General features: G+C 44.6%; 1 protein-coding gene across 1 annotated transcript in view; it reads right to left on the reverse strand.

The window, feature by feature from the left end:
* Positions 1-24,636, reverse strand: part of Mroh8 (maestro heat like repeat family member 8) — a 70,771-nt gene that overhangs the window by 30,257 nt on the left and 15,878 nt on the right. Inside the window, exons 4-9 of the mRNA XM_051143664.1 lie at positions 24,161-24,283; positions 18,802-18,881; positions 16,877-17,021; positions 15,512-15,607; positions 14,610-14,714; positions 2,296-2,431 (exon numbers count right to left, since the gene is read on the reverse strand). Coding sequence (XP_050999621.1) covers positions 2,296-2,431; positions 14,610-14,714; positions 15,512-15,607; positions 16,877-17,021; positions 18,802-18,881; positions 24,161-24,283 — 685 coding nt within the window. The remainder of the gene's footprint in view (positions 1-2,295; positions 2,432-14,609; positions 14,715-15,511; positions 15,608-16,876; positions 17,022-18,801; positions 18,882-24,160; positions 24,284-24,636) is intronic.

A 24,636-nucleotide genomic window follows, 5' to 3' on the forward strand; every position in this document is an offset into this window, starting at 1 on the left:
ACTGGAGAGTTGTTTTGTGGGATTCCTGTGAGGTTGAAATACTGCCAAACACTTGCTGATCACAGACCTTCCTGCACACCAAAATGTGCTGGCTGTTGAGTTGCCTACTCTCTTCATGATGCCCTGTTGCCTATGTTTTGTTCTTTTGAGACAGGATCTCTCTACACAGTCCTGGCTATCCTGGAACTTACTATTGTAGACCAGGATGGCCTCAAAGTTACAGGGATCCACTTCCTCTGCCTCCTCAGTGCTAGGATTAAAGTTGTGTGCCACCATGTTTTAATGTAACTTCATATTGCTAGACAGGACATTGTAAATATTTGTTGTTGAGTCAATAATTGAACTATTATGTCTCTGGCTGCCCAAATATCCCAAAGTGAACTCAAACTGGACTACAGGAGGATTTCTTTCAGTTAGATAAAAGCCAGTATTCCTAGTTTGGCATGGGGGCACATTCTTTTAATCCCAGCACTGGGGAAGCAGAGGCAGGGGAATCCCAATGACTTTCAGGCCAGCATGGCCTTCATAGTGAGTTCCAGGACAGCCAGAGCTACACAGTGAGGCCCTGTATCAAAACAAACAAACAAACAAACAAACAAACCCAAATCCCAAACCAAACCAAACCAGCCCAGTATTCCTTAGGAATTTGTTCAAAGCCTATACTGACCCTCCTGGCTCCCTCAATCCCTAGTACTAGTTTTTTCTCTTTCTAAGGTTTCCCCTGCCCCTCTATCTCTCTTGCCCACTTCTTCCTTCTCTCCTCTTGCTCTCCTCTTCTCTCTCTCTCTTCTCTCTTCTCTCTCTCTCTCTTGCCCTCACTTGGTTCTCCCTCTTCTCTCTCTTCTCTCTCTCGCGCCTCTCTCGCTCCTCTCCTCTCATCCTCCCCTCTCCTCGCTCCTCTCTCTCTCTCTCCCTCCCTCCATCTCTTCTCCTTCCTCTCTGTCTGTCCGTCTGTCTGCTATCACACTGAGGGTGCTTGCTGTGAGGTTGCCCTACCTGCCTTTCCTACCTGTTCACCTGCTTGATTGCTCTTTCCTCTTCACATCATCTTCAGAAAGCCTATCCTCAATCCCACAACTCATTTGAGTCTTACTCATGTTTCTGTAATTTTCCTTCATATTACTTTAACGATGCTTATTTGTTTTTGACACTGGGATACCCACTAGACTGTGATATAAAGAGTTGGGGCCTTTGTACTCTGGCTATGATTTCTATTGCTGTGATAAACACCATGACCAAAAAAGGCAACTTGGCGAGGAGAGGGTTTATTTGGCTCTCACTTCCATATCATTCAGGGTTCATCCTTGAAGGAAGTCAGGACAGGAACTCAAAACAGGCAGGAACCTGGTGGCAGGAGCTGCTGTAGGGGCCATGGAGGGCTGCCGCTTACTGGCTTGCTCCTAACGGCTTGCTCAGCCTGCTTCTTATAGAACCCAGGACCACCAAGCCAGGGATGGCACCACACACATGGCCTGGACTTTGCCATATCAATCACAATCGTTAATTAAGAAATGCCCTGCAGGCTTGCCTGCAGCCCAATCTTATGGAGGCATTTTCTCATTTGAGGGTCCCTCCTCTCAGATAACTTTAGCTTGTAACAAGTTAACATAAAAGTAGCCAGCACACTATTGCATCCCAAGTCAGCTCTAAATAGACAGTTATGGGATAAATAAAACATGGCGGCCCAAATGATGGTGAGGATCTCTCCTACTTCTGACCAAACCAAATGTTCCCATTTGTTTTTATGGCCACATATATGCAGACTCACAGATGGTGGGCATGAGGGATGGGTGATGGGGTGGGGGGCAGGAAGTCCCAGCCAGTGTTATAATTCCAATGTTGAAGATAGTGTCTTAGTCACTGTTGTGTGAAGAGACACCATGGCCAAGGCAACTCTTATAAAGGAACCCATAACTGAGGGACTGGCTTACAGTTTCAGGGCCTTAGTCCATTATCGTCATGGCAAAGAGCATGGAGGCATGGAGCTGAAGAAGTAGCTAAGCGCTACATCTTGACCCATATGCTAAGAAAGAGAGAACCCAATCCCAGTCACACACTTCCTCCTGAGGTTTCTCAAATGGTACCACTGCCTGGTGACTAAGCATTCAATTATATGAGCCTACAGGAGCCATTCTTACTCAAATACCACAGCCAGCATCGTTCCTCTCTGCCCACGGACTACATACTTTCCTCCCAAGAACCTATTTCTAGCCCATGGGAAGGAGGGCAGGAAGAGGGCAGGTGCCTACGGCTGTGCTAGAGTTTGGATTACACCTCCAGCCTGCAGTGTCTTACATTTCAGTCGCAGGGTGATCTGAAGCAGGTAGTGTGTTCCCTCTGCAGCCTCCGTAGCCACCTCTTTCTGGGGGTCGCCACACAGCAAAGCCATCACAGCCACTAGATGCCCAAGCCTTTGGAACTGCAGCGGAAGCTAGTGAGAAGAAAAATGCTGTCATTGTCACCTTCAATTGAAGTTGTTGAAGAGTAATCAAACTTCTGTCCCCTATTCAAGAGAGGCCAAAGAGTCACAGGCCTCTAGATCTGTACAGGCTTTGCATTTCACATGATCAATATAATACATCCAGCCAAAGGGCAACCTAGCCTGTGAACACGTTCTAAAAACCGAGGAGGCTTTGGCAATAAAGATGTTCATTCCAGCATTGGTTTGATATATATATTTGTTGTTGTTGTTGTTGTTGTTATTGTTGTTTTTCTAGACAGGGTTTCTTTGTGTATCAGCCCTAGCTGCCCTGAACTCTAGATCAGCCTGGCCTTGAACTCACAGAGAGCACCTGTCTCTGCATGCCTCCACCCCCATTCCCCCAATGCTGGGATTCAAGACATGTTGCCACCATGCTGGGCAATTTATTTTTTAATTTTTTGAAAAAAGGTGTCTCTTGCAGCTTAGATGGTTATGGAACTCATCTAGCACTGTTTCTAAAGATCACATTTTGAAACTATTTGCCTAGTAATGAAAAAGGAAAGCATGGTGCAGTCATTGGGCCTGGGGCACGGCTGAGTAGTATAGCATGTGCCTATCCTTTCTTAGGACCCAACAGCACGTCCTAAGAAATACGTTCTTAGGGCCACAACAACCAACAATAAAACAAAAAATGTGGGGCCAGGCATAGTGGCATGCCTTTAATACCAGCACTTGGGAGGCAGAGGCAGGAAGATCTCTGTGAGGTGGAGGCCAGCCTGGTCTACACAACAAGTTCCAAGACAAGCAGAGAAACCTTATCTCAAGAAACAACCAAACAACGACAAAAGCCCCAAGAAATTTATGACACACTAAGCAAAGAAAATTTTATCAAAGTAGACACAGCTCTTCATTCTTAAATTATGTTGACTAGTACCCTGTTTGTTATGAAAAACTGGAAGGTAGCTGACAAAAAGAAAGAAATGTAGTAGAAAAATAGGAAAAGGTTGAAAATTAGGGAGAAAAAAGATCAGCCATCACTTGGTGAGTGTGCAAAAATGGATATCCCACAACACCTCATGGTGACGTCATGGCTATACGTGCAGTGTGCATATATAAGTGTGTAATGTGATCCAGGCTATCCAGAAGGCTAGAAGCAACAGAGAGAAGTTGCTTTTTTGGCTCTTCAGAAGCTTGACACAGAAATGCTGTAACCTGTTTTCTTGTGTGTTTTGGGAACGTGGCAACCCTCCATAAAGCTGAAGTGGTGACTATTTTCCTTCTTCCTCCCACCCCTTTCTCCTGTGCATCTGGGTATGTTCTGGGTCATACACCCATGTGAGCACACGTGGAGGCCAGAGCTTCATACCCAGTGTCTTCTACCTCTCTTCACCTTAGTTTGAGACAGGATCTCTTATTGAATCTGGGGCTCACCATTTCAGCTGGACTAGATGGACAGAGAGCACAGGGGTCCTCCTGCTGGTGTCCCTGGTGGTGCGTTACAGGCAGGCGCCAGCACACTTGGCCTTTACGGCGTCCTCGTGCTTGAGTAGCTGGCACTTCCTCCACTTCCCCAGCCATTGGGTTAAGAACAGGGGCTGCTCTTCCAGAGAACCCAGATTTGATTCCCAGTACCTACATGGTGGTCCACAACTATCTGTAAAGCCAATTCCATGGCATCTGATGCCCTTTTCTGGACTCTGTGGTCACCAGGAATACATGTGGTGCAAACACATAAATGCTGGCATAGCATCCATGCACATAAAAAATAAAGATATTAAGCCACATACAGTGGTGTACACCTTTAATACCAGCTTCAAAAAAAGCTGCTCATCTAAACTGGTCCAGCCTTTCAGACTGTTCTAAGCAGGACTTCAATTAAGCCTGAAATTTCTCAACATTTAGAGGCTTGACAACAAATGTTATTGTTAGATTAATTAATCATTTTTTCCCAATTTCCTTTGGGCCACCAAAGATATCATATGCAGGAAGCAACATAAGAGGACAACGCCCCATTTCCCCAAGGGAATGGTGTGGGTAGGCTTTTGCTTGCTTTCTTGGGTAGTGAATGTTTGTTGTTGTAAAGGGGATGGCTGTAAGTTATTAGTTGTCTGAATCAGAGAAAAAACAAGGTATAGAATCTTAGACTCAGGAATGTCTCTCTTTCCTTTTCTTTCTCTTAAGTAAGGGAGAAGAGGTTGAAAAGAAAGGAGGAGGAATATAGAGATATCATATAGAAAAAATATAGAAATAATAGGAGAAAATGGTAGGTTATTAAATCTGATCTTTATAAAACCATTTTCATTCTCAAAAAATAGGTCATTTTTGATACATTGCTATAGAATTCTGTATAGATACATATTTAAAGTTTTCATTGGTATAAATCTTGGTGTAATTATACAAATTTAAGGTTAATTTTGATACACACACATATGTAAGCTTCAAGTCATATAAGGTATTGTCCACATGCAACTCATTTATAGATACAAAGATTACTTCTAGTCTTTTATAAGCTGCTATTATAAACCGTTTTAAGACAATTAAGTAATACAAATTAATAGTCAATCAAACTCATAGTCATGCCAGATCCTAGTCTAAATTCACAAAAATTTATTTCTTAGGTTAAACAGATAGTATATGGCTAAAAACAAGGAATGTTTGTCTGTTCGGATGTATTATAGGTAGACAGACAGACAAACAGATAGAAATATGCATTATGTAAAAATGAAATAGATAGTCTTTAAAAAGCTCAAAGACCTGCAGAAAATAGCACTTAAAGATATTTTTATTAATTTAAGGCCTTTTTTGGCTTGAGGCGTGTCAGCTTCTGACAACACCTCTCTCTACGTGAAAGATGGTGATGATAATCAAAGAATCTCCATTGGGTAATGGCTTCAAATGCGGCAAGCTAGCCTCTGGGGGGGGGGGGGGAATGCTCTCACTTCACTGCAGACAAAATGCTGCTTGAAATGGACCAAAACTGAATGAGGGAAGGTTGACTGCAGAACTCCATCAAGAGAGTTATCTAGTCCTTCATAGTTCCTGCTTCACAATAAATAAACCAAAACCACAAAAATAAAATAAAACTGTTACTTATTTTTATTTGTGTGTGTGTGTGTGTGTGTGTGTGTGTGTGTGTGTGTGTGTGTGTGTGAGAGAGAGAGAGAGAGAGTGAGAGAGTGAGAGAGAGAGAGAGAGAGAAGAGGGAATGATGTTTATATGGGCTCCTATGCCATAGCACATGTGTGGAGGTCAGAGTCAGTTCTTTCCACCTTTATGTTAGTTATGGGGGTTGAATTCAGGTTACCAAGCTTTCTATTTATTCATAAAGGACTTTTCTTTTAAAAACAGGATATCACTATGTACCTGAGGATGCTAATGAACTTCTCTGATCCGCCTGCCTTTACCTCCCAAGTGCTGGATTAAAGGTGATTGGCATTATGTTTGGCTGGAAAAGGTGCTTTTAAAAGACATGAGGACATCGGAGCTGAGCACTAGAGTGATCGGCTACATGGAGAATTTGGGCTGAGTGTGCCAAGCAGCTGAAGAGCTTTAGCTGATTAGAAATCTAGACCAGGGATTGTAAAGGGCTGTAGAGGCAGATGGGAGCAAGGCACACAAGAATTTGAATTTAACAACAGTGGAAGTCATGGGTTAAAGAGCAGGAGGAGGGGAAGAGAGGAAAAGCAGGAGGAACGGAAAAGAGTAGGCATCAATGAAGAGAGAGTCCAGGAAAAGGCCGAAGAAAATGATAACCAAGGTTAGGGGTGAAGGGATGACCTGAGTGCCGAGAAGATGCTGTTGGGGGCTGGAGAGACGGCTTGGGAGTTGAGGGCGCTGGCTGCAGTCATGAGAAACCAGCCAGCCCCTCATGCCTGGCCCTCCATATGCACACACATGCATGACAAGCGTGCACACAAATAAACACATAAATAAATAAAAGAAGGCCTCACTAGCTCATCTACAGAAGGAAGCGGAAGGAGCTGAGTTGGAGTCTCTATGGCAGAGTACTCAGGGGTAAGCGGTGACGGTGGAGCCTCTGAATTGCAACAGGCTAATATGTTCCTTTTCCTCTACTTAAAAAAACATTTTTTTTTGTATTTTAGCCCTATAAATTTTATTAAGACATAAAATCCAGAGGCCAGCATTCTAGTACAGGTCTTTAATCTCAGCATCCAGGAGGCAGAGGCAGACTGAATCTGAGGTCAGCCTAGTCTAGATAGTGAGTTTCAGGTCAGCCAGAGTGACATAATGAGATCTGTCTCAAACAAAAGCTATAAAACCTACTAGAGATTAGATTTAACATTTTTTCTTACCTTTTTTTCTTTAAGTTCCTTTGATTTTCTTCTTCTTCTTCTTCTTCTTCTTCTTCTTCTTCTTCTTCTTCTTCTTCTTCTTTATTTATTTATTTTTGGTTTTTCAAGAGAGGGTTTCTCTGTGTTGCCTTGGCTGTCCTAGACTCACTTTGTAGACCCGGCTGGCCTCGAATTCATAGAGATCTGCCTACCTCTGCCTCCTGAGTGTTGGGGTTAAAGGCGTGCGCTGTGCCCAGCCTCTTATTTTTTTTTTTAAGTAGATTTTTACGAATACAACATATTCTAATCATGGTTTCCCTGCTCCAACTCCTCCCAGGTCCTCCCCATTTATCCACCCACCCAAATCCACACCCCTCCTCTCTCATATTAGAAAACAAACTGGCAACTAAAAACAAAAACAAAATAGAATAGGCAAAACAAACAAATGGGGGGTGGGGGTGGGGGAGGAGAAGGAGCACAAGAAAAACATATAGATGCAGAGACATATACATTAGCTCACAAAGAAATTCCATTAAAAAAACCGCCAAATTGGAAAACATAATACCTAAGCAAACTAATATCAAAAGCATCAGGCACCCAGAGAGCACATGTGCCACAAGTCACAGAGCCACACACTCAGCCTGGACGACATTTATTGGACCTAAATCACACTCAGTGTAAAGGAACTCTGGGCCTTAAGAAGGCCATGAGCCCAGCCTGGCTCCCCTCCTCCCTCTCTGCCTCTGGCTTTACTTCTTTGCCTTTTCCTCCTCAGTCAGTCTCTCTACACATCCCTTGGACTCTGGGATTGGGACTGAGTGATAAACATCTTTATGACAAGGAGCTGCAGCCACAATGAGCGCTGCAGGACAGGTCACCACCTCTCCGTCCCCTTGCAGGCCATCAGCTGTGAAGCTGAGGTTGCCTCCTGGAGCAGGAGGCACTGTTTGGTGGTAAGCAGACTGTTCCTCTTGGCCAGTGACAACTTCAAGAGAAGCTACTGCAGAGCCAGAACTGGGACAGTGAGCACTCAGACAGGGCCTGAGCAAGGCCAGCATGTACACCTTGCCTCCCCTTTCTATAAAAATTGTAGGTTCCTGTTGTAAGACCTAAAATTAAAAGTAAACCTGAAAGCCCCACCTGTCCAAGAACCAGCTAAACTTCCTGGAATGCTGGGAATTGTAGTTCTTGGAAAATAATAAAGCCACAAGGGAAAACAAGGTAGCTGTAAGACTGAGACCTCTAAAGAGATCTCTAGTTTATTTCCAGAGTCTCTACCAAGAGACGGAGTCGATTGTCGATGTAAATGTATAGGAATTTATTGAGCCATCGCGATGGAGTCTGTTCAGCTCTTTCAAGCTGCAGACCCTGAGAAACAGAGGCACAGGCCTTTTATAGGTTTTAGACAAATGAGTTTTACAGTATGTGATTGGTTGGCATTTGGGCAGAAAAGCTGCAAGCAGGGAGTTACAAGTCTTGGCGTTGGGTGGTTGGATAATGGGTGGAGGGGCAAGCTGACCTATGGGAAAGACTGGTTGAAGCAGTCACAGGGGGCGTTTAGGAACTTTTTTAGTTGGGGAGGGGTAGTGGAAATTTTAAACACAGCTGGTTGTCTTCGAGTTTAGCTGGACTCTGAGCACAGACTGAGACCTTGAGTCAAGTTGGACTCTTCAAGGTTTTTCCTGTCCCTGCCACACACACACAGTGATCTGATATCTGTCTGTCCTTGGTTCAAGCTGGACCCCCTAGAAATGTACATGCTTTGGCCTTAATGGGGGTCTTTAAGGGAGGACTGAGTAGGCTGACTTTTACATTTTCCCAGACTTTGGCTTTAATGGAGGTCCTTAAGGGGGCTGGTTCCTTCATTCCCCCCTTCTTCTTGTAACTGTTTTAATCTTGAAGCAGGTTTAGAGATTGTTTACATGATCTGAGAGTTTTTTTATATTTTGTACCATAGAATGTAGGGACCAAAAGTCAGTAGACATTAGGGTAGTCAGTCGAGGAGAACAATTGAACGAACATAACATAAAGTTTATCATATAAGGGGTACAAGCATGACTTGGAGAAACAGAATTAAAGGCTCAAGTTTGTCTTTTATGTCAGAGAGTTGCCTATAAAGTGGGAAACTGGGCGGAGTCACTTTTTTCTGTAGTTTTTTTTTCTGACACTAGGGGCGCTGTTATTAGGACCTAGAAAGGCTGAAAAGCTACTCAAGTGCCACTGGGGCACTTAACAAGAGTATCTGTTTAGCTGATCTAGTTGAAGAGACAAGGAGCACTCATCTTTGCGGGACTGGTTTATATCAGCTGCTTGTAGGTCTAGATCTTAGCAGGTTGTAATTTACAGGTGATTTCTGGATGGAGTCTGTTAATCAGGTAAAAATCTGTTGAGACAAACATAAACTTGGAACAGGATTAAAATTTTTTAGTAAGTGGGGAAGCAGAAGAATCTTAAGCCCAGGGAAAGTTTTTATTTTACTTATCTGGAGTTTATTTGATCTGTGGCAGGTGGATCCAGTTTTTATGACCTTTTGATTTTTTTGAAGCTTATAAAAAGCATATTAATTTTATAATTGTAAATGACAGTAGCAGCAGACTTATACCTTTGAGACCCAGTACAAGCATGAACAATTTTTTTTTTGAACAATTTTTTTTAGTCCAGAAGACTTGATATATATAGATTGGACAGACTCATTTTTAGCATGATGAGAAGCACCTTTAAATTTATATTTAGAATACAACAAAAGAAAATTAAACTCTTGATCTTGGGACTGATTTATAAGCAGCCAGTACTTTATCAGTTTATTATAACCATCCATCTTACTTTAAATCTGCAACTTGCACTTATCAATATTTAAATATTTTTTTAGACCCTTAAATATTAAACATTTTTCAGACCTTTAAACACTTGTATTTATTAACTTGAGACACTTTTTTGAACCCTCAAACATTTTAGACTGGCCTAACTTAAGCTTTTAGATCTTCAGAACTTACATAAATTATATTTTTTTATCTAGTTATATATCAAGAGACACAGGCAGTTGAGTTACTAAAAACTGTTTATCAGTTAATATGAAGCCTGTGAGCAGGGCATGCCTGTTTGTCTTTTTAAATAAGAGAAGAGATCTGGTACTTAGTAGTTTTAACTAGCTAATGAGCTGACTAGTGTACTAACAGTAGATCTAATTGTCTTTTAGCTATTAAGCTGCCATTAGCTCAGCCATTAATATAATCAGAGATCTGAGAAGGAAAAAATGTAACTTAGATGAATCTATATATTAATTAAAATGACAGAGATGACTAGCAAGTCCACTACCTAGACAGTTGTCTTACCCAGGTTTTTGTTGTTTTCTGGTATCATGGGCAAAAGCAGTCTGGCCATCAGGCACAGAAGACGAGAGGCTGTTTTTGGGGAAGAAGAACATGAGAGACCGGCCTTACCTCATTTTCAGCAACGTGAGACAATAACTTTTTTAGATGTCCAGCTTGTTGTCTACAGTCTATGTTGGGCCTAGCACCAGGTGAAGCATTGGGGCAGTTTTGCCCAGTGGTAGTCATCTGGGTTTGTCCTTAAATAGATCCTACAATATGTGTCTTGTGAACACTGTGCTGGAACTCCAGGGAGTGGTCATGACCAAAGCTCATCCTGATCAGTATTTAATTAAAGCTTGTTTTAAATATGGTTCAAATTTATGGAATTGTCTTTTCTCTGGTAAATCTCAAGATTAACACTATAAGCCCCTGAAAAGCCAATTGGGGGTGGGGGGGTGTTGGAGAGATGGCTCAACAGTTAAGAGCACTGTCTGCTCTTTTAGAGGTCCTCAGTCCAATTCCCAGCAACCACATGGTGGCTCACAACCATCTATAATGTGATCCGATGCCCTTTTCTGGCCTGCAGATATACATGCAGATAGAGCACCCATATACATAAAATAAATAAATAAATCTTTGTGCCAGACATGGTGGCACACACCTTTAATCCCAGCCCTTGGGAGGCAGAGGCAGGCGGATCGATGTGAGTTTCAGACCAGCCTGGTCTACAAAGGGAGTCCAGAACAGCCGAGGCTACACAGAGAAACCCTGTCTCAAAAGACCAAACCAACCAACCAAACAAACAAACAATTTGGGCTCACTGAATCCGCCCTTTTCAGCAATACCTGTACTGGCTACATAGAAAGGCTTCTGTTGTCTTTCATTGTTCCCTTTGATTGGCACATGGGGTAGATGGATGACTCTATGACCTGAACTATAGGTATTCCCAGAGCAGGGCCTTTTGCTCTAAGACTCTAGTAACAGACCTTCCACAGAAAAACACAGAAAGATTTTGTATTGTATAGTATAGTCTTTGGGTTTGGTTAAGTAACTATAACCATAACCATAACCATGTGTTTTTGTTTTTGTTTTTGCAATTTTCAAAAATATAATTAATCCCGGCCTGGTGGCACACGCCTTTAATCCCAGCACTCAGGAGGTAGAGGCAGGCAGATCGCTGTGAGTTCAAGGCTAGCCTGGTCTACAAAGCAAGTCCAGGACAGCCAAGGCTACGCAAAGAAACTCTGTCTCAAAAAACCAAATGATAATAATAATAATAATAGTTTAAAATAAGTGCAATTTTTAAGGATTCTAAATGTTCAAAAAGAAAAATGAAAAATAGTACAGTGCACAGTAGAGTTATGCATACAACTTCTAGATGTTCATAGACCTAGTGATATCAGGTTAAGCACCCCTATGCAAAAGAAGATCGTAGGGCCACACTCTACAGGGGGGACAGATCATTTGAAATATTCCTTTAATCCACAGCAAACAGGGGATGAAGAATTAGAATCGTAAGGCAGTCAGTAATGATCAGAGCTCACTTGCTACCAGAGTTTTGTGGCTTCAGAGGGTTGCTGGAGTGCAAGGACCAAACTAATGCCATGTTCTGTAATGAATGCCATGGTCTGTGTGTTCTGTGAGAATTTGTCCTCCGTTCTGGAAATGACCACGGTACTGTAAACTCCACCTGGGCGATTAGATATAATCAGCACCCAATATTCCTCTGATATAAAAAAAACTTCCCCTCATGAATCAGCCTCCACCCAACCCACCAAAAGGTCAACATTCCTGTGACCCACAACCCCCCCCCCCCACTTACAGTTTTTCCCTTTATAAACCCATCCTGTTGGGTCAGGAAGGATTGTGGTCCATGCTTGAGCCTGTAATAAAGGACCGTGTGTGTATTGCATCTGTGTTGAGTCCTAGTGGTCTTTTTGGAGGTCTCAAGATCTGGGTACAACAGAAGCATAGAGAGTGGAAAAGTAGCTGAAGGAGAGACTCCATTTCTGCAGCTATGGGTGCCATCATCCATGCAGGGGTGACATGCTGTGGTGGTGGCTGTTTAGAGAGGGCTGCTTGCAGTCACCCGTGCTCTGTAAGTAAGCTAGCATGAGTCAGTCTGGTCTGTCACTGGGTGTGGGACCCTGCTGTAAGGTCAAAGTCTGGTGTTTCCAGATAGCCTCTGAGCTTGGTGTAAGACAACCAAATCACTTTCTCAGCAGGGTTCCCTCTCCACCTGATCTGGGGACCCCCCCAGAACCTCTAAGGATCATCACATAGCCCTCAGGGAGATTAGAAGCCCAACCCTTAAAAAAAAAAAAAAAAAAAAAAAAAAAAAAAAAAAAGAAGCCCAACCCTTTCCTGGTAAGAAACCCATTCAGCAAGCACCTGGGGACTCCTGGAAATACCCACCCTATGCTAATGAGATGTCTTGGTGTCTTGGCTTTCAATCAATGACCTTTCACTTTTCCTGGAGTTCTTCCCCAGGATAATTAAGTCTTGCTTTCCCCCTTTTGGCTGTTTTGTTACTTTAGATCAAGTATCCCTGGCATCCCTAGTCCCAGCAAATCAAATACATTCACCCTCAAACCCCTCCCACTGCCCAAGGTTTATAATGTCCCTGATTTATGAAATAAAGGCTAGCTTAGACTCTGAGGTCATGCCCTCCCATATGATGTTTTTAAAAAGGAATCTTTCTTTTTACATATGTTTTTAGCTCTAAGAATAAAATCAGATAAGGTCTTCCCCAGCTTCTGTCAGACAGAGAGCAGGGAGGAGGTGGGGTCTTGTGAGCCAGAGGGAGGGACTATTCTATCCCAAGCTTGAATTATACAGCCTGCTGGGAATGTCACCTGCTCTGTTCCAGTGGAAAAGAGTACCTGGGCAAAAAGTTCCCTGAACCCCCATGGGTGTTTTCTCTCTTGCTCTGCTAGATTTCTCACTCCATTCCTCCACCAAGACCAACTGAGACTTGTCATTTATTCTGGGGAAGGAAGGGCCCCCCTCCTCTCTGAAGACCTCAAGCTTCTGGAAACCCCTAGCCCCTTGGTTGCCTGGAGCGTCTGCTGTTCACTGGTGTGTCGTGGTCAGGTAGCCACTGCTCACTGGACCTCCATCCCACCAGAACTGTACCTCAACAGACCAGCCTTCCCAGCCAGTTTCGGGCTTTTGCCCGCACCCCTGCTGTTAATACAACACCATAACTGGAGGGCTGTAACACTGCGGTATCCTCACAGGCTTTTGGAATGCCTGGGGTTTCCACTGCCATCTGGTACCAGCGCGGTAACTGTACCACCCAGTGGAGAACTCATACCCACCTCCCCTAGTGTCTCACCTAGTGCATGGGCCTTGCCTGAGCATTCTAAGCTGCTCCTGAGAGGGAAATGAACCTTTGATCTTGAGGTTCCTCTGGCTTGAGTCGATTTAAGGTATTCATGTGTATTACATTGGTATCGAGTCCTGGTGGTCTTTTGGGGGGGCCTTGAGATCTGGGTACAGCATGGGAACATCTTGACTCCCCTTGAGTGTGTACTTTTTTGTTTGTTGTTTTCTTTTTTTGTTTTTGTTTTTTTTGTGTGTGTGTGACAGGGTTTCTCTGTGTAGCTCTGGCTGTCCTGGACTTGCTTTGTAGGCCAGGTTGGCCTTGAACTCACAGAGATCCACTTGCCTCTGCCTCCCAAGTGCTGGGATTAAAGGTGGAGTGTGTACTTTTACTCTCCAATAAAACTTCCTCCCAGATTCTTTTTTTTTTTTTTTTTTTTAATGAGACAGAGTTTCTCTGTGTAGCCCTGGCTGTCCTGGACTCACTTTGTAGACCAGGCTGGCCTCAAACTCACAGCAATCCACCTGCCTCTGCCTCTCGAGTGCTGGGAGTAAAGACGTGCGTCACCATGCCTGGCACCTCCCAGATTCTTACTTTGTCTCTGAACTCTTTCTCTGAAGTGACAAGACGGTGGAAACATTAGGTAATGTCTCTGTCAGGTCCCTCTGTCTTTTAGATTCCTTCCTCTGCCTCAACAGTCAACAATAGTGTCATTCTCTTATCACCTGGGAGCTGGACTTCATTTTTTCTTCAAACACAAACTACACAGAGCTCCGGTCACTGTTGGCCCCTCAGACATTTCCAGATTATACTTATTCATTTGGTTTTTTTTTTTAAAGATTTATTTATTTATTATGTATACAGTGCACATCAGATCACATTATAGATGGTTGTGAGCCACCATGTGGTTGCTGGGAATTGAACTCATGACCTCTGGAAGAGCAGTCAGTGCTCTTAACCACTGAGCCATCTCTCCAGCCCCTACTTATTCATTTGTTATTCAAAAGCATTTACTGTGGTATGTGTTTTAGCTGTCATGCTAAAGAACAGAGATACAAAGATTAACAGACAGTATGTGGCTTCAAACTGAGCACATTTCAGGACTAAGGCAGACAGGTGAATAATGCTGAGGACTAGGAGTACAAGTTCCTGTACCTGGCACCCGTGGTGTGCATGGCTCATGCTGAGTTACAGCACAGTCAAGGAGAACAATCAAGGATGGCGTGAGTGCCTCCTCCTCAACCACCCAGGCTACTCACCTTCAGGCTGAGATAACTCAGCAAGCACTTGAGGACCTGGGCCATGATGGCTGCAGCCCGTTTCCGTTCATGGTCTTTTTCTGACTGTAACCAGGGGTCTATGTGCTATGAAAAAAAATAAGGAAGGTCAAAGGAAGAAAGCACATCCTGTCTACCTGAGCAGACAGGGAAGGATGCCGAGAGAAGATGAGGCCCAAAAGCTAGAGCTCCAAAGCAGCAGCTTTCCAACAGAAGAAATGGTGAAATTAGCTGCCAGGACAGCAGAGTGCAAAGTACCGCGGGACAAGAACCAAGACTGACTGTGGCGTTGATGTACAAACAGAAGAGGAGTGAGGCACAATGTCCAGGTCAGGTGTGACAAGAACAAAAGCCCTCTGTGCTCAGGTGCACAGGGCTTCTAAGTAAGGGTCCCTCTTCCTGGGGTGGCTGCATCTTAAAAAGAAGCAAGAATAAAACACTTGAGTCTCAGTGAATGAAGGTAAGTGCCTAACGCCCTATTGATAGAGAGTATGTGCTGGACAGTCACAGGTGGAGGCGTGTGGTCACTTTCCATGTGAGTCCTACAACATAGGAAGCTGCCTACTTACTAACTTAGATCGACTCTGGTTCTGGGTCATTCACTAAACTTGTCTATGCTATAAAGGAACAGTAGAGGAAATTGTAATAATGGTTTGTTCCACTTATTAGAAGCTATTTGTTCCATATTCATAGCAATTCATAGTGATTGTTGTCTCTGTGGACAGTGAGGAAATCAAACCATGTCAGAAGGACTTGAGAGCAATGAGTTCTGGGATTAAAGGTGTGTGCCACCATGCCCGGCTTCGATATTTCTTTTGGCTACAATGTTGCCTGATATAATTTAATTCTTAGTAATTTCCTTTGTCCTCTGGCATCTTGTTTACCTTAAAAATGCTGTCAAAATTTTCCAGATGTGGGTCTTTTAATACCTGACTCTGTAGCATTACAGAAAAGGCCTGGAACGTCTGCCTGTAGAGACACTAAAAAGATGCAGAATCAGCGAGCCACCCTCTCCCCTCCCCACACACACAAAGTTCCCAAAGCACATCTACCATGATGCTCATCACTTTGAGACTTTACACAAACTCCTGATCCACAGAAAAAGCACCTGTGTACAGTTTATGGCATTAAGTAAACAGAAATAAGACATTTCAAATGAGCACCTTAAAACTGCTGGGATCACTGGGAACGGACTTCACCTGGGGAGCGTGCACAGGTCCACACCTTCAAAGCCGACCTGTGACTTGTCCCTCCAGTGTCCTGAAGCGGGGGAGTCATCTGAAGCAGTGGCCTCCTATCACTCCCTTACCAGCCTGCTCAGCAGCCAGAGAAGACGCTGACTCTCCTCCCAGCCTGGAAGCTGCTCTCTCAGTCCCAGCCCACCAAGAAGGCTTGCTTGGATTACTTACATAAGAAGACCCCGTGTCTAGAATCCCAGCACTCCCTCATCTCCTGCATTGAGTTTTGGTCAGACCACTTGTGCTTTTCACCAACAGACAGACTTTTCCTCGGTTCTCTGTCTCTCTAAAGGGCAGGCTGTAAGGGCAAGACCTCACACTGCTCATCTCTACTTTCTGTCAGAATTGCAGAGTGCACAAGGTAGCCCTTCAAAAAATGTCAGTAAAATGGGAAGAGGTGGGAATGTGGGGAAGGAAAACAGGGAGGAATGAGGGGCATAAGGGAATATTCAACATACGTGCACAAAATTTTAACAAGAAAAAAATTACATTTCAAGTTTAAAAAAAAAATTGGCTGTGGCTGGGGTGGAACACCAAACCTATAGTCAAAACACTCAGGCAGATTGCGAATTCAAGACCAACCCAGCGTGTACCAAGAGTTCCTGTCTCAAAAATAAAAGGAAATGGAAAGTCTACAAAGTATATGAGTGACAATTTAAATTTTTAAAATTATTTTTGGTTATTGTTTTGTGTGAGATGGGGCCTCACTTTGTAGCTCTGGCTGCCCTAGAACTTGCTATATAGACCAGCAAGGCTGGCCTTGAACTCACAGAGATCTGTCGGTATCTTTCTCCCAAGAGCCACCATGCCCAGCTCCCACTTTATTTTAAATCCAAGGAAAGAAGGAACAGAGGGAAAATGAAGGAACAAATAGACGAAAAAGGAGAGAATGCTCTTATTAGATTATGTTCATGAGACTTGACATCACTGGTTTTGAGTTGGTTTCGAACCATCAAAAGGTCAAGAGCAGCTTGCCCAGGAGGAGTGCAGTTAAAGGAAACAGGGAGCTACCTCTCGCTCGCTGCTCTGGTTTGGCACTGTGCTTGGCAGGCAGGCAGGGGTGCCTGTGGCAGGCAGACAAATGATGCTTTTGGTGATAAGAGCAAGCAAGTCCTCTCGGTCCTCAGAGCCGAACAACAGGTGCACATCTTGGTAACTGAGGAAAGACAGTTTGGAAGACTCTGATGTTAAATTGATACCTTGGCCCTTAAAATAGTGAAAAGAGGAAGGGCAAGCTGGCTGCAGAGCACTCTGATGGAACAGACAGGTGCACGCAGGAGCCACACATCAGATGGATCTCACAAAAGGCTGGAGGAAGAGTGGCTGTCTGCCCCACCCACACCCACTGCAGACTGTGGTGCCGAAGCCTTCCAGGCTCTTCTTCAGCACAGCCATAGAGGCAAGCCTGCAGCACTCTAATGCAGTAATGCACAACCCCAGTGTGAGTGAGCTCAGGCTTTCGCTGCAGGTCATCTTAGCAATATTGACCAGCATGGTTGCCAAGGAGCAAGTCTCCAAGAGCGGTAAACATCAGGCACCCCCTGAAACCTTCCTTAGACCTGATGGTGCTTTATCATGAAGCATGTACGAGAGCCACTTTGCACTGGGATGGTCTTAACTTTCCTGGTGTTCTAGCTTGCTTTGCCTTGCTGTGATAAAACCCGAGCAAAAGCAGGTTGGGAAGGAAAGGGCATCATCAAGGGCAGCCAAGGCAGGAAGCTGGAGTCAGGAGCCGAGGCAGAGACCAGCAAGCACCGCTGCTTACTGCCTTGACCCTGCTCACAGTCTGCTACCCTTCTCACCTACTCAACAATGGCACCATTAGAGGGCACTGCGCCCTCCTAAGGCCTCCTAGGCAGGCCAATCATTGGAGGCTTCCTCAATCCAGGTGCCTTCCTCCCAGGTGTGTCAAGTTGACAACCAGACTAGTCATCACATGATACTAAAGTGCCCACAAAAGAACGAGGAGTTGGCTTTCCCCATATAAATAGGTTTCAAAAGTTAATACATGGGGCATTTAAAAAATTGCATTTGTTGCTGGACATGGTGGTGCACGCCTGTAATCCCAGCACTCTGGGAAGCAGATCTCTGTGTCAGTTCTAGGGCAGCTTGGTCTACAAAGCTAGTCCAAGACAGCCGAGACTACACAGAGAAACTCTGTCTGGAAAAACCAAAAGAAGGTCGAGCGTAGTGGTGCACACCTTAATCTCAGCACTTGGGAGGCAGAGGCAGGTGGATGATGTGAGTTTGAGGGCAGCCTGGTCTACAGAGTGAGTCAAGGACAGCTAAGGTTACACAGAGAAACCCTGTCTCGAAAAACAGAAAGAAAGAAAGAAAGAAAGAAAGAAAGAAAGAAAGAAAGAAAGAAAGAAAGAAAGAAAGAAAGAAAGAAAGAAATCCAAACAAACAAAAAGATTTTAAAATTGCATTTGTCTATTTAATGTGTTGGAACAGTTCACTATGTGAGTTCCAAGGATCAGGCTCAGATCCTTATACTTGGTGACAACTGCCTTTAGTCACTGAGCCATTTTACCAGCCCTAAATATGGGACATTTTAATCAGCTCTAGCAATGTATGGCCCTGAATGGGAAATCAGGATGCATGTGTGAGGGGCACGGGAGTGTCACCTGAGGTCAGTGATGGTGACAATGAGCTCACGGCGCACCAGGCTGGAGAGAGAGTGCAGAGGCTCCTCTCAGGATGCATGTGTGAGGGGCATGGGGGTGTCACCTGAGGTCAGTGATGGTGACAATGAGCTCACGGCGCACCAGGCTGGAGAGAGAGTGCAGAGGCTCCTCTCAGGATGCATGTGTGAGGGGCATGGGAGTGTCACCTGAGGTCAGTGATGGTGACAATGAGCTCACGGCGCACCAGGCTAGAGAGAGAGTGCAGAGGCTCCTCTCAGGATGCATGTGTGAGGGGCACGGGGGTGTCACCTGAGGTCAGTGATGGTGACAATGAGCTCACGGCGCACCAGGCTGGAGAGAGAGTGCAGAGGCTCCTCTTGTAGCAGCGCCTGCAGTGACAGAAAAAGAACTTCAGCCATCTGAAAACATACCAGTTCTTGAGGCCACTCACTGGAGATGTGAATGGCCTATCAAAACAACCAGGGGGCCAGCCAGGAGGCCCCACTCTCAGCTCCACAGGATGGCAGCAGGACTGCGGAAGAATTCATTTCTTCTCAGAAACCAGGCTCCAGGCTGTCCCTTGGCCTGTTACTAGTTGTTTGTGCTGACTCAAGTAGTGAGCCTCCCTGTGCCTCAGTTTCCTCATCTGTAAAATGGTACAACAGTATACTTATGTCATGGGTTTCCTGGTAGCCCTTATCACTATTACCAGTGATTATTTCTAGTTTAAGTATTTTTTAAAAGATAAAAGTATACAGTGCTCTGCCTTTGTGTACACCTGCAGGCCAGAAGAGGGCATCAGATCACATTACAGATGGTTGTGAGCCACCATGTGGTTGCTGGGAATTGAACTCAGAACCTCTGGAAGAGCAGTCAGTGCTCTTAACCACTGAGCCAGCTCTCCAGTTCCCAAGTCTGTGATTTAAAATGGCAAACTCAAATCTGACTGGTGGCTTGCTGCTACTCCTGTTTTCTAAAGGAACTTGACTGGCTTCACGGCTTCACAGCCTGGAAGACACAGCAGTAAAACTCTGTCTTTGGCCCTGAGAGCTCTCCAGGGCAGTCTGCACCTTGTCTAGCCAGCTTTTTTTTTTTTTTTTTTTTTTCTGAGACAGGGTTTCTCTGTGTAGCTTTGGCTGTCCTGGACTTGCTTTGTAGACCAGGCTGGCCTCAAACTCACAGAGATCCGCCTGTCTTTGCCTCCCAAGTACTGTGATTAAAGGCGTGTGCCACCATGCCCAGCTTTGTCTAGCCATGTTAAGGGATCACAACTAAAAGCATGGCTGCAGCCTAGCATTATCCTCTTCCAAACAACTCTCCTTCCTGGCCATTGATCAGCCTTTCCCAGGACTCATGAAAAGCTGATTTAGGCCTTTCCGACTTGTGTTCACTCCCCACCCTCATCAGCTCAGCAGAGTCTTGGTGGTGAATCTTTATGTAGCCACTGGCCTCACATGGAAATGAAAGCAGCACCTTTTAGCTGACCCCTCAGGCCTAATGCCTTCTGATTTCAGTCTATTTAGGCCATTGCTGTTAGAATGGTCCTTTCCCTCTTTTAAAAGTATTATTATTATTTCATTTGTGTGTGTGAATACATGCTGTGTGTACCGGTGTCCGCAGGCTAGAAGAAGGCATCTGACCCCGAGAGCTAGCGGTAGGTGACTGTGAGCCCCTGGGTGTGGGTGCTGGGAATTGAACCCCCATCCTCTAGAAGAACAGGACGTGGTCTCAACTTCTGAGCCATCTCTGCAGCTCCAAGAATGATCTTTTCTTTTTCTTCTAATCAGTTAGGTATTGAAGGCTTTGTCATTTGTTACGAGTTATATTAGCCGCTGCAAGGATTCAGAAGCCTATAAGACACTTGTGGGTTAGGCACCTCTTGGGGTAACTGCCAAGATTAAAGTAACTGCCCCTTCTGCCTGTACCGATCACCAGCACACAAGTGGAGAAGCCCAGCAGTCAATAAGGACTATGTGAACCTAGGTGATCCAAGTGATAAACAGACCCCACTTGGGCCAATCAGATGCTTTTCTTTACAGCTGGGATTTGGATTACATGCTGAGCACTGCCTGAGGCTTTAGTCACACACACAGCAGAGAAGTGCCCGCCTTTGGGACCCTGGAGCTGTCCTAGAGCTTGCGCCTTAGACTTTAAGGCAGGTGTCATAGCATCCTCTTCCTGTTGTTGTTGTTGTGTATGGGTCGTTTGTCTGCATGAGTGTCTGTATATCACACGCATGCAGTGCCAGAAGAGGCCAGAGAAGGGCATCAGACCCCCTGGACCGCAGCTATGGCGGCTGTGAGCTGCCTGGTGTAGGTGCTGGCAACTGAACTCTGGTCCTCCTGAAGCCAGCAAGTGCTCTTAACCACGGAGTCCTCTGAAAGCCTCAGCACCCATTTTTTGTTATTTTCACACTTCAGTGAGCCAGAGTTGATCTTGTTGCTCACCTCCAGAAAGAATCTTAAACCATCTTAATAAAAACTAGTTCTGAGGGTAGGGCTAATCAAAGTACATTACACAAAATTCTCAGAAAAACTATTTTTAAAATGAGGGGGAAAAGAAGAAGAGTCCCTCCTGGGTCTGCACTATGGGCTCACAGACATGGAGAGCTAAGGTGAGAACGTGCACTGTGAAGACACCTCCAGGCACAGAAAGTAGCACAGGGTAGCACAGGAAGGCATTCTCTCTAGGGAGAGGACGAGCCAAGAAAGACAGGAAGCTGCACCTGACATGAGGGGCGGAGAAGCAGATGTGAGTAAACGAGTAACTTGATTAAACAGTTAACTTCAATCTCCCAAGTGTGGTGGGAGGCAGACTCAGCTGGATCTGTGTGAGTTCCAGGCCAGCCTGCTTTACACAGTGAGAGAAAACAAACAAGCAAAAACAAACCGAACCAAAAAAAAGAAAAAACCTAGTGATCTTGGATTTGGATCTTCATGGGTAGATTCCCAGGCTATACTTATCAGGGAAATATTTTCCCCAAATTAAAATAGTATCGAAAAAAGAAAAAGAAATTAAAAAATAGTTGTCTCAAAGATCTCCATGAAAGCCAAGCAGACCCTGGGCATTGGAGGTTTAAAGAAACTACGGCATCTGACAAGCAGGCAGCGCCGTGAAAGGACCTGAAGGCAGAAGGGTGGAGTCCACATGAGGAGGAGCAGAGGGCGAGCACGAGGAGGAGCAGAGGGTGAGCACGAAGAGGCGGAGGGGGCGAGCCTGGGACACCAGGGTTCAGTCACAACTGGCCTTTTTATTTATTCGTGTGCATGTGTGAAAGAGTTAGCCAAGCATGCAACAAAAATTCATTCCTTCTTGTTCCTGAGTAGCCCATTATTTAGACACATTTCTGTTTATCCACACTACGTTATTTTTAATGTTTTTTCGCCCATATAGGATGGCCATAACATTGGTGTACACATCTTCATAGAATTTCTGCGTTATGTGGTAGGTATATTGATCTTTTAAAGACACTGCCCAACCCTTCTCCAAACTGCTTCACCATTTTGCCTTTCCACCAGCAGTGTGTTAAAAACTTTACCCTACCCTCACCAGCACCTAGTAATTGCCTCTTTTATTTATTTATTTTTTTTAATTCTGGCCAGTTTCCTGATGTTTAATTTAATCTTGCTGTGTTTTTAATTTGTTTTTTTCTAATCACAATGATGGAGCGCCTTTTCATGGTAAATAGAAACCTTCTTTGGAAAACTGTCCTAGAGAGTTGCCTTCCTCTATACCCTGTGCTTTGGCTTTATTGGCTTTTTAATGCAAGAGACATGCATTGTGTGGGTCAAGAAAGATGAGCCGATGCCTTCCAGTGTTGTGCTTGGCACTTGCACTGCTCATTTTAGGCCAACTTGTCACAAGCTAGTTGTTTGGAAAGAGAAAACCTCAATTGAGAAAATCCCCCCGACTGGTTTGGCCTATGGGCTAGTCTGTGGGCTATTTTCATGATTGATGCTCATGTGAGAGGGCCCAGCTCCCTATGGGTGGCGCCACTGCTGGGCTGGTGGTCCTACCAAAGCGGGATGAGCACACCTGAGGAAGAAGCCATACACAACACTCCTCCACGGCCTTGGCATCAGTTCTTGCCCTAAGTTTCCTCAGTGATGGAAACTTTTGGTCATAGTGTTTTACCACAGCAAAAGAGACCCTGCTTTATTCAGCCATGCATTAAAGTGGGGCTAATGCCTTCACGGTCTTTCTCTGCAACAACTCTCGCCTTTTTCTCCTCAGGAGCTGTCACAGAACTGCTTCTTCTGCCGTGCGCCTGTCCTCTTAGTGTTGGAAGAATGCTTTCTTAACCCCTGCACAGTGGCTGCAGTGACAGAGTAAATTCAACTACCCATGCAATTTTCTCATGAATACTAGCTACCCCTAACTTTTTAGTAGGACCCCCTCTCAGCACATATTTTGATAAGATGCCAGACGTGGGCGTGTCACTACTGGCCAGCTGACCCACTCGCAGAGGACGAACGGGATTGTGCTGTCTGAGATTTGCACTAGTGGGTTTTCCAGCTGGGCTGCTTGAACTGCATGGCAAGCAGCTGCTGTCAGTCCTGGTGCAAAGAGAACTTGGAAAGGAATTCATGTTGTCTTGGTCCCGTGGCTGTCCCTAGCCAACCAGAAAGTTGTAGTAACTCAGAAATTTACATTCTTTCAATCTGTTCTTCTTGGCACATTATTTGGAATAGTTCTCAATCTACTTGATTTTCAAACTGAGGCCATTGCTAGGTGACTGGAAACTCTTAGAGGAAAGGATTAAAGTTGCTAGAGGATTTTGTAGCTGTGTCTCCTTGCAAAACTGTTAGCTGGTTAGCCTTCATCCTTAGAAGAGGCCTGTCATACCAAAAAGTTCACAGATCTCTGGTTTGAGGAGAATTGCTCCTATTATGGGATATAAAAGCAAGCTCAGAGGTTCGGATAAAATGTAAAGAGGCTAAAGCACCAGGAAATAAAATGTGTGAGAAAGTACATCACTCCTTTGCAGACTCCTTCTGGATCCTCTAACATGGACCATCCATCCATCCATCCCTCTAGTCCCCATATAATCAGTTAAACATCTGCCAGAATCCAACAGGTGGTTGTGGCTTGCTAGGCAAAGGAACAGAGATTATGTCTTTGTTGTCTTTGTGGCCTCAGTGCCAGTGTCTGGAACTGGTAGGTATTTAATAAGACATTTTATCAATAGATGAGCTTTGGCAGAAGGTAGCTGAAGTAAGTACAAACAGGAAAAAAATACTACCGTGACAGCGCTTCTCAACTGTGTATGGCATATCAGACTATGTTATTTTAAATTAAATGTTCACAATAACTCTGTGAAGTAAATACAGCTATTCTTGCTTTACTGATGAGAAACTGAGACAATCATAAGTTAAATCCTTTCCTGAAGTCACACAGCCACAAAGAGGCAGAGCTGGCTCTTGGACCCAAGCATTTGACAGCCTTTGCCCACAAACTACTGCCTATTTTCAAGTGCTGAAAAACTTGAATGTAATTCCTCTCTCTTTCTGTTTCTCTTTTAAATGTTATCCATGGTGATCACATCCGAGAGGTGTCTCGGGTCTTTTCTTGTTGAACAGACAGTGCTATGAGGTGAACTGATAACATGGCCAAGGGCCGAGTCAAGAGTTTGAGCACCTCAGTGACCTCTGCAGAGCCCAGTACTTACACTTAGAACATGCACTATTTCTGCCGTGTGGCGGTGAATAAATGATTCCGTGGTTTCATAATAAGGCAACGTTTGACTCAAAGAAGACAAAGATCTTAGGAACTCCAACTTTTCAAGCTCACCCTGAATCTGTGGGAAAATAATAAAAATACAGTTACATATCGCAGTCTTCTTTGATAAATGCACAATGCTTTGGCAAAGTCTCCTGAAATGTTTTGAAGCATATGTCGTCTTATTTAATGCAGACCAGTCTTTGTGAGGGGTGCACAAACTACAGCAGCATCCCAAGGATGCTCCTTACCCCTCACTGCCTCGGCTGGGCGCCTCCCATCATGCCCTCCGCTATAGCACTGAGTGCTGCCCATCTTCAGTCTTCACTACAGCATCCACCTACCCTTTGTCCTGCTACCAGATTAAGACTCCCAGAGGAGGCCTCTCCTTCTGCTACTTCTAACTCCCTCTCTTTTTGAAAATGA

This window comes from Acomys russatus, chromosome 4 (assembly GCF_903995435.1).
Source record: "Acomys russatus chromosome 4, mAcoRus1.1, whole genome shotgun sequence".
NCBI classification, from domain to species: Eukaryota; Metazoa; Chordata; class Mammalia; order Rodentia; family Muridae; genus Acomys; species Acomys russatus.